Source organism: Austrofundulus limnaeus, unplaced genomic scaffold (genome assembly GCF_001266775.1).
Source record: "Austrofundulus limnaeus strain Quisiro unplaced genomic scaffold, Austrofundulus_limnaeus-1.0 Scaffold1, whole genome shotgun sequence".
NCBI classification, from domain to species: domain Eukaryota; kingdom Metazoa; phylum Chordata; class Actinopteri; order Cyprinodontiformes; family Rivulidae; genus Austrofundulus; species Austrofundulus limnaeus.
Window position 1 is genome coordinate 3195318 of NW_013952403.1, and position 10913 is coordinate 3206230.

The 10913-nt window shown below is 37.1% G+C and overlaps 2 protein-coding genes across 5 annotated transcripts in view; one reads left to right on the forward strand and one right to left on the reverse strand.

Annotated features, from left to right (window-relative positions):
- The window catches only part of stard14 (START domain containing 14), an 8091-nt gene extending 3911 nt beyond the window's left edge, over window positions 1–4180 (forward strand). Inside the window, exons 3-6 of the mRNA XM_014005123.1 lie at window positions 158–261; window positions 914–1031; window positions 1130–1182; window positions 3228–4180. Of these exons, the coding sequence (XP_013860577.1) occupies window positions 158–261; window positions 914–1031; window positions 1130–1182; window positions 3228–3434 (482 nt within the window). The 3' untranslated portion in view covers window positions 3435–4180. The remainder of the gene's footprint in view (window positions 1–157; window positions 262–913; window positions 1032–1129; window positions 1183–3227) is intronic.
- A 466-nt stretch (window positions 4181–4646) lies between these two features.
- Window positions 4647–9369, reverse strand: pdzd11 (PDZ domain containing 11). 4 transcript variants are annotated; one of them, XM_014005164.1, is made up of 6 exons: window positions 9286–9368; window positions 8830–8940; window positions 7771–7911; window positions 7532–7630; window positions 7228–7288; window positions 4647–5625 (listed from the first exon to the last, which is right to left on the reverse strand). In XM_014005164.1, the coding sequence occupies exons 2-6, from the start codon at window positions 8920–8922 to the stop codon at window positions 5591–5593; spliced, it is 429 nt and encodes a 142-aa protein (XP_013860618.1). In that variant the 5' UTR covers window positions 8923–8940; window positions 9286–9368; the 3' UTR covers window positions 4647–5590. The 4 variants fall into 4 exon arrangements, with proteins under 4 accessions (XP_013860618.1, XP_013860598.1, XP_013860588.1 ...); XM_014005144.1 differs by lacking the exon at window positions 4647–5625 and having other exon boundaries at window positions 7101–7288; window positions 9302–9369; XM_014005134.1 differs by lacking the exon at window positions 4647–5625 and having other exon boundaries at window positions 7101–7288.
- Window positions 9370–10913: the final 1544 nt, after the last annotated feature.

A 10913-nucleotide genomic window follows, 5' to 3' on the forward strand; every position in this document is an offset into this window, starting at 1 on the left:
ATATATAACTTGTTTCTCCTGTTTACTCTTTCTTCAGTTGATGATCGAGCAGCTTCTCGTTACACAACTGTGTTTATTGTCACAACAGTGGGAAAAAAATGCATGTGTGCAAAGTGGAGATATTTACGTTTTTTTTTCCTTTTGTTTTTCTCTGCAGGGCTTTGTCCGAAGCCGATAAAGAACAGAGATGTTGTGACTCTGCGTTCGTGGAAAGTGACGGACGATGAGTACATTATCGTTAACTTCTCAGTCAAACACCCGGTACGTCACCACCGGTTAGAGGACAAAATAAAAACGTGGTTTTTGCAGCTTTTTGATACTTACAGATGCAGGTCTTGGTGCCATGGTACCGATCTTTACTATGGGACTGTGTGAGAAGTTTATGAGCAAATAGTTTCTTACCTGTTGTAGAATCGAGTTTAATTCTGAGTGATCAGACAGACCGATCTTCGGTTTTCACAAAAATGTTATAGTGGTTCATGCAAACGCTGCATTTGTAATAATTACATTGTTGATGATTTTATATTATATGGTTATTGTGACAGCAGAAGCAGCCAGCTGTAGCACTTCTGGTCCAGCTTCGGTCAGTTCCAGCAGCAATATTATATTATTTCTGCCGGAATAACCGTGTAATGCAAAACTAATGGATGTTTGCATGAACTGCTTTTAAATTTCTGAAATTAGAAAAATGGGTGCAATGGGTAGTCTGATTTCATTCCGACTAGCCGTTAGCTCATCAGTCCAGTCAGAATATCTATAACAGGTAAGATATTGTTTGTTAACAACATGCCCACAGAAGCTGACTTAACCACATTTTTAACACTGGTTTAATGGATTGTGATCATGCTGACGCAGCAGAACTAGTTTTTATAGACGCCTGTTTGTCCTGATTGTTTTTTTGTCTCCATCACAGAAATACCCGCCTGTCAGTCATCTCGTCAGAGCCGTTTCCATCCAGACTGGATATTATATCAAAGCCACGGGACCAAAAAGCTGTATGTTCATCTACCTTTCCCAAGCTGACCCCAAAGGTAAAGAGCATCCCCCCCAACTCCAAGCAACAGTTACTTTAGTTCAGCCTGAAAACGCTCGCTCAGCGTTAACCTGTGTTTTTTGGGGTGGGTTTTAGGTGCTCTTCCGAAGTGGGTCGTGAACAAAGCCTCGCAAGTCCTCGCCCCACGGGTACGTATCATCACACAAGTCAGAATCAGAACACAAAAATAAGAGGCTTCTTTGCAATATTATGGCCCTCATCTGTGGAATGGTCAGCCTGAGAAAGTGAGGGCTGCAGGCTGAAGACACGTCTTTTTAACTGTATTCCTTGAACTCTACCTTTTCTGATCCTTACATTTTTTAATTGTATTGTTTTTGTTGTTGTTTTTCTTTTTCTTTACTTTTTTTTATTATGGGTTTGTTTATTGTGCATATTTTTGCACAGCACCTTGAGCTGCTTTTAGTATAAAGGGTGCTTTAGAAATAAATATAAACTTAAACTTAAACAAGTGCTGCCACAGCTTTTGTTACTGGAGCTGAACACACACAGTCAGTGTCAGCATGTTTGACCATGAGGGTGTGGGTCCATAAGAATGTTGAGGTGTGCACAGCAGGTACACACACACACACACACACACACACACACACACACACACTTGTTCTTGAACCCCGTGGGCACCTTCCATTGACTTCCATTCATGTTTTTTAGACTTTATAACCTAACCCTGACCATATACTCTAAAATTAACCTCACAGAAACTTACCTGACCCTAAAACTAACCTAAACCTTGGTCCTAAATCTAACCCCACACCCGTAATTTGCTTTTGAACCCCTGGGGACCTGGCATTGGTCCCCATGATTCACTTCGGTCCCCATGAGGCTTCTTTTTTGGGAAAATTGTCCCCACATTGTAGGAAAAACCCGTACACACACACACACACACACAGAGAGAGAGAGAGAGACGTGAGAATGAGTTTCATGCACCTTTTAAAATACAATGGTAACCATAGAGACATAAACGAAGTGCCGATCCAGGTATGAGCTGCTGCTGACAAAAGAACATCTCAGTTCGAGGTGTTGCCGGGTCACCCAGCAGAACCTGTTCCCCAGGTTTCAGAGCTTGCGTAAATTAAAACCCAATTAGAGCGATGTTTATTTGCGGGAAACTGCCACTGCTTAAATCAGGGGTGCCCATTTTCTCTGGGAGGGCTGCGGGCCAAATGCAATAATATAATAGATGAAATGCAAATACTTTTTAAATCAAGTTGTTTTATTTATTTGTGATTCAGCTAGCAGCCAGTGTTGTTTTTGTTAATTTTGTGCTAGCCAATGCAGTGCAGAAAATTTGACGTACACTTGAGCAGCAAAGGCTCATGGGACTTTATATAAATTTAAATGTGAGCCTTTGTGGTCATAAAGTGTGCAAATCTAGATCAAGTCAAGTCAACTTCTCTTTAATATCCCCATGGGGCAATTTGTGTCACAGCCAGCAGGAACAAGAACAATCATCAACCACAAATACAGTAAAAAAAAAATAAATAAATAAATAAAATATATAAAAAAACATAAACCATCATGGTATAGGTGTAAAAACTACAAACACACAACAATCAAGAAGCATTTAAAATGGCAATAACAGCAGGTAAAAAGGAATTCTTTAATTCAATTCAAAAATACTTTATTGATCCCAGAGGGAAATTAGGAAATCTGTTGGTTCAACATCTTTTTACAGCAAATCTGCGTCCTGATGGTAAAAGAGAAAACTTTGAAGAGGGGGTGGTTAGGCTCAGCTAAAATTTATATATATAATATATATATAATATGCCTTAATCTAATCTAAATGTCTCTTGTAGTTACTTATATTTTATGTTTAATTTTAATATAATTCAAAGATAAAGTAAGTGCCATGAGTTAAGACTATCTGCTCTACAGTTGTAGTTGTATAGTTGGACCAATGGTTGGGATGACAAAGTGGAAATATAGTGTTTCTACATAAAACAGGAGAATACAACCTAGTAGCCAGGAAAACAACTGGTGGGCCAAATCAAATGGCTTGGCGGGCTAATTTTGGCCCACGGGTCCCACTTTGGGCACCTCTGGCTTAGATAAACAAAAAGACAACTTTTAAAATTATTATTCTGAATAATAGTAGCAGTAAGTACTTCTGCAGGTGGTTTTGGAGTCAGTTGAACTGGTTTCAGTCTATCGGCCTCCTCTCTCGCTCTCTCTCCAGGTGATGAAGAGCGTGCACAGGGCGGGACAGAACTATCTGCAGTGGAAGCAGGAGAACTCTCCCAGCCTGAAGCCGTGGCTCTACCCGGAGCAGAGCACCCTGCCCATGATGAACCCCGCCCAGCTGTCCGTACAGAGAGCCGACTCGCTTGAAAACGTGGACGAGATGTCCAAGGTGGACGCTCTGGACGGCGAGGACAGCAGCTAAAATCACACACAAGCTGGATGGGGGACTGCGGGAAACGGACAGTATAAATATATATATATTTTTTAGAAAAAGACATTTGGACTCTCAACTTGATCAACCCAATACTTGTGTTTTTCCAAAATCGGTGTGCCTTGTTTTAATGTTTTGGATTACACGTTTACAGCTGTCTTAACGAGACCGAAACGAGCACAGATCCAGTCCAGCCGAGTCAGAGGTGGTGGGCTTTTATTGTGACTGTTGGAGCACTACATTACAACAGAAACTCTGTCCAACTTTTTATTTTTAATGTTTAATTTAATGCATCCATGAACACAAAAAGTGGAAACTGACACTTTAAACCTTTTCTTGAAGCTCCTACACGTGCATCAAAGTCACTTTATAAAGTTAATTTGGTCACTAAGAATGGGGGAAAAAAATTAATTTCATGCGATTAGTTCAGAACTTGTGCAATCGAACAAATTCTAAACCCACTCTGACAGAAGGATGTTAAAATCTGAAGTTGTGAATATTTTATAAATTGAGAATCACTTTACCTGAACAATGGGAATGACCAGAAATGGTGTATTTTATTGTATTTATTTATTACTTTAAGCTGAAGAAGTCAGGATGACTCTGCCATGAAGCCCTGCAGGCTGAGATGTAGGTTTTTTTTTTTTTGTCGTTTTAGTTTTTCTCCGATAATTCAAAGAATTGTGCGGGATTGACTTTGACTTTTTTGTATAAATAAACCTGACAACCTTTTTAAAGCCCTGTCACTGACTGTGTTTTTTTCCTCTGTCATTCATTCTCAATAGAAACCAATCAGGTCAGAAGAACCAGTTCCACCACTCCGACCAGTAAAAACCAGTTTGAGTCCAAAGGTTTTTCTAGTTCACAGGAGAAAGGTTACTGGAGTCTGAGACGTTTTAATTAATCATCTTTTCAGTGTCATGTCCTCAAATCACAACAGGTTAAAATAAAATTAAAAAAATGGTTACATTGATTTTTTTTAATGTTTGCTGTATAAAATACAAGTGAAATGCAATGAGCAGGTTTTTATAAAACACTTTAAATACATGATCAGAATTTAAACTTGCAAACAGAAACCCTTTTACAAGCTTCACTAATTTAAGTAGCACATTTTAAAGAGGCAATATTGTGTTTCTTAGGCATATATTTAAATACTATACCATAATAAAGTATCTGTCACCTTTAGCTGTTATTCAAATGCTGTTTTTATGTTTAGATAGAAAATAAACTTGTATTCTCATCACTTCCTCTTCTAAACACCTTGAAATTGGCCTGTTAACTAATTAATGAATAATCCCACTAAAAAGCAAGTAAAACTGATAAAACACTAAAAATATATAAAAAGTGATACACAATTCATACATAATTACAAATATTTGTTAAAAATAATTTAACATTGCTCCTATATTTCATATAGTTGCTGTTTTATATCAAAATTAAGTGTTAAAATGTATTTTTCTAAGAATTTACAGAAACAATAATTAAAAAATAAAAAAGATTATTGTGAAAAAAAACTAGTGTTTCTTGAAAGAATCCACATCACCGCCACCATACATGCCAAAGATTAAAATAAAGATTTTGTGATCTGTTAGCGCTTGGAGTACCGGTATATGATAAGGATGACTCTGACTACCATCCCAACTTTTAGCTCAGTATCTATAAAACTGAGTAATAGATATTTTTGTGTTAGCTAAGAGAGTAGGTGTAGCGGCCATCTTGAACACTGTTGACTTCAAAAGGTTATCAGCTGTAGACGTACATCGGATGATTACTCTCTGAGAGTTGCATCAAAATCCATCTGCTGGTTCAAGAGATATTTTGCTAACAGACCAACAGGAACATTGGTAATGTCAAGAACGTTGGCTAATTATTAAGCTTTAAACATCACTTGACCAGAGAGTATCAGTACAATAATATAAAAATGTGGAGCAAACCTACTGAGTACACAATGGTGCAGCACAGACCTTCAAAGCACAGCCAGTAAGCGCGACTATTTTTAAACACTACAATAGAAAACCTAATTCCCTGACATGGAGGAGTGTGAATGAGACTGACGAGTCATACATTTGTCATCTTGAAGCTGAGACAGAACGAGGAATGCAGTTTGTAGGAGGAGGAGGATGACGTGCGTTTCTCACTGCTGCCCTCTAGTGGACAGTTCTCTCCTTTTGCCTCTGGTAGTCTGACGGAAAAACAGATTTCACTACAGCAGTCCCACCAAATAATCATTTACCAGAAAAATGTAATTCAGTGTCTTCATACATTCATGTTTAATTTTGTTTTCAGTGTTTTGTTATTTTTTTAAGCTGTTCAGTAAAATCAGTTAGATGATTATCTAAGGATGTGGGCGTTAGAAAGTCCTGTCTTCTGCAGACAATGGCCAAATTCTTTAGAGATATGCTTTATTTTTCACACCTCAAACATCAATTTTGTTTTTTGCACATTCTGATCAGAAAAAATACTTCTGTCTTGATGACTATGCATACTCTTTAATACAACAGGGTTGTCTTTTGCTCTCCGATAACATCAAATCAGTTGGTAAAATAGAACAGAGCAAAAACTAATTTTTTTTGTATTTTTATTTAATCCTTTATTTTACCAGGAGAAAAAACTCACTGGGCCTCATGCAAGAACATGTTCGTATTCTTATCCTAAATTCCTCTTACTTTTGTTCGTACAAAGGGTTCGTACGAACATGTCATGTCAGATTCAACAAACTCTTCTATCTTCAGGAAAAGTGTGTAAATGAGCTGCGTAAATTCCACCTGTTCGTATCCAGCTGCTCGTGCACGCGAGAGGAGATTAGCCTAATTACCACCCCAAAAACACCATATAAGTCTATGTTTCCTGCCTCAGATATCAGGAAGTGTCCATTCATGAAAATGACAGCGAAAACTAAAAAGAAAAACTTTACGAGTTCAGAGATTGAAGTCCGTCTGTCAGAGATCCAGAAAAGAAAATCTGTCATTTTTAGCAGGTCAGCTGTGGAATAAAAAGAGCTGCTAAAAGTATAAACAACTGTGTTAAATCATTTTCATTTATTCAGAAGACACAGCGCTGCGCACCGTACACCCCCACCGCGCGCGCCGCGCAGTCGCAGGTGGTCTCAGATGCGGGTTTGAAATAAGCATTTTAAAATGTTTTCAAAATAAGTCTGGCACCTTGGAGAAAACCCAGGACTCGTTGGAGGGATTGTGTATCCCCTCTGGCCTGGGAACGTTTCGGAGTCCCCCAGGACGAGCTGGAGGGTGTCGCTGGGTAGAGCGGGGGTCTCTGTGCTGCTGCCCCCGCACCCGATAGCGGATAAGCCGGCCGGACAATTTATATTGTTAGTCTAAATTATTACATTTAAAATTATAACTCTAATTCAAGCAGAATAGCCTATTGTCAACATAATTATGGAGTGTAATTTATTTTCAACTCAAAATATCTTCAAACTAACGAAATATAAAGTTATTAGGGAAGAAAATCTGCCTGGATAACAGCAGACTGACTTCACGTAAAATATACGACAGGTCTGGACCACTCGTGAATTTTGTTCGTATCTGAAAAAAATCTTAGAATACGAAAACATTGGTGAATGCCACAAATTCTCCTAAATCACTCGTACGCACAATTTAAGAACAAATCTGTGCGTACGAACGGTTCTTGCATGAGGCCCATTGATACTAAAAATCAAATTTACAAGAATGCCCTGGCCAAAACTGGCAACAAAAAACAAGGTTATTTGGTTATAGTTAAATGTAAATGTATTTTTGATCTGATATAGTGAAGAATAACTTACTGTAAGGAAAGAAGCGAACCCTCATCACAATTTCTCGTGCTGTTTTCAGAATCTCTACAGCCTAAGGAGGACAGATGTTATGAGCAAACAGATGTTTCCATGTACTAGAGTGTTTAAATTGTGTCTCAACATACACTCATCACGCCAATGTGCATAATTTTACATATTTAATTAGAGGACAAATACATGTACTGCTGATAAAAGCCTATGGAAACAACATAAATCAAACGTCAAGTCTACGTTCAAAAGTACTGAAAAGTAAAAAAAAATAAAAAAAAGAGTAGTTTTAAATCTTTGGACTTACCCGCGAGTGCTCTATGTCTTGGAAATCCACATCATTCACAGAGAGAACCTGATCTCCCTCCTGCAGCCCTGCTCTATGTGCATCTGAATCTGGGACCACCTGACAACACAGCACACACAAATTATTATTACCAGTAAAATGTGTCTTTGTGGGGGGAAAATGTACATATATTAAAAAAAATAAATAAAAGACAAAAAAAAATACTGAAACTAAATAAAACCTGTGTCAGTAGCACAAACCTTGGAAATAAAGATTCCTAACTGTGATGCTTTTCCCCCTCGGATGTTGAAACCCAGCTGAGCACCAGGAGGCTTCTTCAGCACGATGGTGCGAGGGAGGAACTGGGTGAGCTCATTGTTGTAGTCGGGATGATGAACCCGCTGAAAGCGAAGAAAGAAAAAAAAAGTGTCTGACAAAGATCAACAAAGTTATAAAGACAGTGTAAGCTAGATTCAGTCTAATAAGAATGAATGAGAATAGGCTAATATAAAACATTCTCATAAAGAAATATGGATGATGTCTAATAGTCAAAAACAGATTGTCTTTCACTTTTATATCCCTCTTTATTAAAAAAATAATCATAATCAAAATAATACAATAGCCAAACTGGAACAAACACATTCCTAGGGTCAGTTAAGACTCATCATAAACTTAAAACACGTGTTAGACTGCAGGAAGAAACCAGGTTATCAAAAACACACACACATGCACAAAGAGAACATGAAGTCTTCCACAATTTCTTGTTTAACTTCACACAGAAAAAAAAAATTACTATTTCTTGTATCATGTTGAACCATCACCAATTACCTCTACGCGTGTACATCTCTTTATTTGGAAAAATTAACACACTTTGTCCGTTTTAGGGCAAAGTTGATGCACCAATATTAATATTAGGCTCCAAAATGAAGCAAATCTAATAAAACATCATATTCTTACTAATAAGTAATTCAGTCAAGTGTTTGTGTATTCTGAATCTAAGGTAGTTTTATTACTAATAATCCATTAATGAACTGAGAGATTTCCAATTAGCATGGTGACTTAACGGTGATATATTTTGTGCATTTCTTGTATTGACAGAAACAAATCAAAATGTTGTGTTCACAAGAATAAAAAGAATAAAAAGCTCAAACCAGGACAAGGCCTGTCACATTAACATCAGAGACAACAAAAATCTCAGATACAACTAATTATCTCAACAAGAAAGTATTTTTGAGCCCTGAGTTGTCTTCTATACATTTTTTATTTAGTTATGGACGAGTTTAAAATATATATTGTGATTGTAATGAAATGTGCCATACCTCTTGTGGGGGAATCCATGCCGGTGGGTTTTCATAAGAAGGCAGGAAGACCACTGGAAGCTGATAGTCATCATAAGGAATTTTCTGATCCATTGTTTACATAAACTCCTCCTGGAAGTAAAGCTCAATGTTAAACTTTAGCTTTAGCGCTCTACACCTCAACAACGTTATCAGAATGAACTGCGATTGTAAACAGTGACAACACTGACTTGGCAACACTTTTTGACATAAAGTAAAATAACAGCAAAAAAAAAAAGATAAATTAGCAAGAAAACAGTAAGTAAACAACCCAGAAGCTAGCTACATGCTAACGTTACCTCGGCAAACTACTAACTACCACTGTTTGCTTTAAATTTTTTACGTTTCCATTTTGTCGTGAATAATAAAACTAAACGACAACACGATATGGTTTTTACAACAAATCAATAACAATGGAGGTAAATAAGATTTATCTACCTGACTAAAACACTACCTTCTGTTCAGATTGATGACGTCATTGGTTCAGCTGCTATCGGCTCAGCTCACTACCGCCACCTGCTGCCCGAGAAGTTCTTCCTCTTACTGCAGCTGGAAAAAGAAATCCTCCAAATACCCCTCATCATACCAGTTTTTTTTTCTGTTTCTTTCCTTGTTTGTTTTCAAAAAATAAAAACGCTTTTTCACCCTTTTAAATGTTATACACTGTTTCATTTCAGTCCTCTATCTGCTGATAATAATAAAAAAACTGTAGCTGTTTACACTAATGTTCAGTTTTCTACAACATCTTGTGTCCAAATCTTTTCAAGGCACATGGTCAGCAAGTTATAATTCATCAACTCTCATTTAAATAACTTTGAGTCTTTTTAAAGTAAAATTTTAAACTGAATCATACGTTCTGTTTTTTAAGTTTCCTTCTGCCCTCGAGTCAAATTGCAAGAAGCCTTTCACCTAAGTTTCCTGCTTGTAAAATGTTAAATTAAATTGGTTTACAGAGATACTTATGTTGAACAGCGCTGAGTTCTATTAAGTAGGTTTCAAGTCTCAGCATGTGTGTGGTTTCGAAATACGCGGAAAATAAATCAGTTCTTATGTTTTCTTTCCTTTCCTTTTATTTTAACCATTTTTAATCCAGTTCAGACTGTTGTGACTGACTTGTTTCTTTGCTCCAGTTTCTCCTCCTGACCATTTACATGTTTTTTTATTTAATCTTTGTCTACTACATTCATAAACACCTCGAAAAAAAACATTAAGGGGAGTATTTGTCTTTGCACCAGAGACTTACTCATTACATGTGAACTGGATCCTGGCCCAATAGCCTGCAGATATTAAGATTCTCTGTCGTGATTTAAGGTTTTTGATGGGCTTTTGATTTTGTCCTACCTACATTTGTAAGAACCTGTAAAAGAACAAGAGTGCAAAAAATAAATCTAACCAGGACTGGTCTGAGCACATTTGAACCATTAGAACAGCTGCTCAGAATGACTTCAAACAAAATTCAGCACAAACAGTAAAGAAATTTGTGTTTGGTAGATCATTTCTTTGTTGTAACAATGCTTCTCAACAACAAATCTTATGCTGTTTGAAAGCCTGTGTTTCCCTTACAAATGGTACCACATTTGTAAGGAACATGCATTTGTGGGATGAGCAGAGCTGTGGGTTGCACACATGAGAAATTTGCCAAATCTTCTCTGCCAAACAGCTTCTGCTGTTGCTATTGACACTTGGAGCTTCAGGTCCCCTGTGCTGCAGATCAGGTGCCCACTATTAGATTTTTTTGACAATAAATCTAATAGTGGGCACCTGCCTTTTTACAACTAAGAAATAACCAAACATAAATATTCTTACATTTTGTGCTGAGTTTATTTATCTTCTTAAATCGTGGTTGGTAAGACTGAACTTTGGAGAAAAAAATAACGGCAACAATCAAGTTTTTTTTCTTTATTATAGTTTTTAACTTTCATTATGTCTGCGTACTTTGTGTTTATTGCTAGAAGGAAAGCTGTTCTTATGTCAGTTTTAAAAAAAATCTGAGCTGCCCAAAATGATACAGTATACTGTATATCCAGGATATAAATATTTAAAAAGTTCAGACCTCAGTGTGTCAG

Coding starts and splice junctions, on each gene's coding strand:
- pdzd11 (XM_014005144.1), bottom strand. CDS start 8,922: ATGGATCAGAAAATTCCTTATGATGACTATCAGCTTCCAGTGGTCTTC. Junction 7,631..7,770: donor TAGGAATCTTTATTTCCAAG/GTTTGTGCTACT, acceptor CTGTGTTGTCAG/GTGGTCCCAGATTCAGATGC. Junction 7,289..7,531: donor AAGACATAGAGCACTCGCGG/GTAAGTCCAAAG, acceptor TGTCCTCCTTAG/GCTGTAGAGATTCTGAAAAC.